The following is a 2,168-nucleotide window of genomic DNA, read 5'->3' as shown; positions in this document are numbered from 1 at the left end:
AGAAAGAAGTCTTTAAAGTAAAGTAAAATAATATTATATATATATATATATATATATATATACATACATAAAAACAAAGTAAAATAAACACCCTATTCTGCAGAAGAAGAAAAAAATCTCAAAAAGCAAAACTCAGCAAAAAAATAAAAATCATTAAGCAATAATAAAAAAAATTTAAAAATCAATGCAATATACAAATACATATACAAAAAAAAAACCTCCTCTGGGAAAAAACCCCAAAGAAAAACTAAATAATGATAAAAAGTCTCATCGAAAAAAAGAAAGAAAAAACCATTGCACAAAAAGAAAAATCAGTACAATGCAGAACATTATTAGTGCTATTTAATTCACTGTAAACCACGGCTTCTTGGGGCTTATTGCTTTAATATATACAATGTATATATTATTTATTTATATATTAAATTAAAACAAACAAAAAAAACTAATTCAAAATAACAAAAGCTATAACAGTGTAACAACAGAAACACTGAAGTCTGTGTCGTGGAAAGCAGCCTGTGTGAAGTTTGTCGAGCTCACCGTCTTTCTTATCCAGCACCAGCTGCTCCATCTCTTTCCTCAGATCCTCCTGGTTTATATCGCAGGCGTCGAACGCGTCGCTCACGAACTCAGACACGCCGGGGCTGGTGGAGATGTCTTCCTCTTCCTGCTAACACAGCCAACAGAGGCGCTTCATCACTGAAAGCTGTGATGAGAACGCAGATCTGAGGAGAAAACACTACCTCGCTAGCCTTGGTTTTAGCGCTGATGGCCACAGGCGGTGTTTTCGGTCGGATGGTGTCTGTGAAGCAGCAAAATACAGGTTCACTTCTTTTTCCAAGAGTTTAAAACAATGACTTTTACTACGGAGCGTCAACATCTATCCACAGCCTTATCAATGGACATCAAACGATTCATGATTAGGAGTAAATATTGGGAAGATTTCAAATAAAGTGCTAACATCTTGTTTGCTGATTTGTTATAATGTATCAGTGTTATTATAATATCACTGAGATTCTTTTATAGTCTTTATTGATATATTTAATTAGTTGGTATCTTTATATTTTTCACTTTCATTGACACTTTTAGTAATTTTTGTGTGTTTTTGTCATTTTGAGTAGCTTTTTAAAAAAAAATTATTTAATTAAAAAAAAGTAATTTTAAATTTTTTTTTGTTTTTTTTTTGTGTATTTAGTCAAGTTATTTTTTAAAGTTAAGTCCTTTTGTTGCAGGGTTATTATTGTTAAGCAAAACCAAACCATTAAAAAACATTATCGTGACTTTATTTTATTTGTTGCCTAGGCAATAGTTCTCATTATCATTTAGTATTAAGTAAAATAATAATAATAATAAATAATTTATTGTCATTGCTGTAATAACTAAAATAACTAAAGCTAAATAAACTACAATGTAATAAAAAACAAACATGTATAAATTAAAAAAACTATTAAAAATGACAAAAACCCACACAACAAAATGACAAACTTTAACTAAAATAAAATGAAAACAGAAAATATTTAAATAAAATGTACAATATTAACAGCAATAATAATAGTATATCGATGCTACTAAAACAACACTGTTATGTTGTAGTTTTGTCATTTTTATGTTTTAGTACATTAAGTTACACTAAATGAAAATGAGAGTACTTACCTAAAGTAAGTTTAAGTTTTTTATATTTTATTTTATTTCAGTTAACATTTATAGTATTTAAAGTAACACTTTTTTACGGATTTAGTTTTAGTTAACGATAATAACCCTGTATTGTATTATGTTTTTATTGGAATTATATCAGCCATTTCTCTAAGCATACACTCTAATGCAGTCCGAACTCTTTCTTTAATAAGTATTTAAAGCCTGGTGAACCTGAGATGTTCTCGTTCTGCGGCGTCGCTGCGCTCTTCTGCTCCATCCTGTTGAGCAGTTCGTCTTCCTGCAGCATCACCAGAGCCACGGCGTACATCTGCTCAAAGTCGAACTGGAACTGAACTCCGGCTGGAGGGTCGCGCAGGAAGTTCCTCTTGTCCTGAACGACAGACACACACACACTCAGACACACACAGGTTTGTTTTTTGTGAATTGTGGGGACTCTCCATAGGCGTAATGGTTTGTCTACTGTACAGACCGTATATTCTATTGCCCTACACCAACCCTACCCCTAAACCTACCCC

At 31.8% G+C, this 2,168-nt stretch overlaps 1 protein-coding gene across 1 annotated transcript in view; it reads right to left on the bottom strand.

Annotated features, from left to right (window-relative positions):
• LOC107748293 (synapse-associated protein 1-like) overlaps nt 1–2,168 on the bottom strand; it is a 10,916-nt gene that overhangs the window by 947 nt on the left and 7,801 nt on the right. Inside the window, exons 5-7 of the mRNA XM_016563032.1 lie at nt 1,864–2,023; nt 741–844; nt 538–664 (exon numbers count right to left, since the gene is read on the bottom strand). Coding sequence (XP_016418518.1) covers nt 538–664; nt 741–844; nt 1,864–2,023 — 391 coding nt within the window. The remainder of the gene's footprint in view (nt 1–537; nt 665–740; nt 845–1,863; nt 2,024–2,168) is intronic.

Source organism: Sinocyclocheilus rhinocerous, unplaced genomic scaffold, assembly GCF_001515625.1.
Source record: "Sinocyclocheilus rhinocerous isolate Xijiao unplaced genomic scaffold, SAMN03320098_v1.1 scaffold3214, whole genome shotgun sequence".
Lineage (NCBI taxonomy): Eukaryota > Metazoa > Chordata > Actinopteri > Cypriniformes > Cyprinidae > Sinocyclocheilus > Sinocyclocheilus rhinocerous.
The sequence above is the reverse complement of the archived record's forward strand: the minus strand, read 5'-3'. Positions and strand labels throughout refer to the sequence as shown.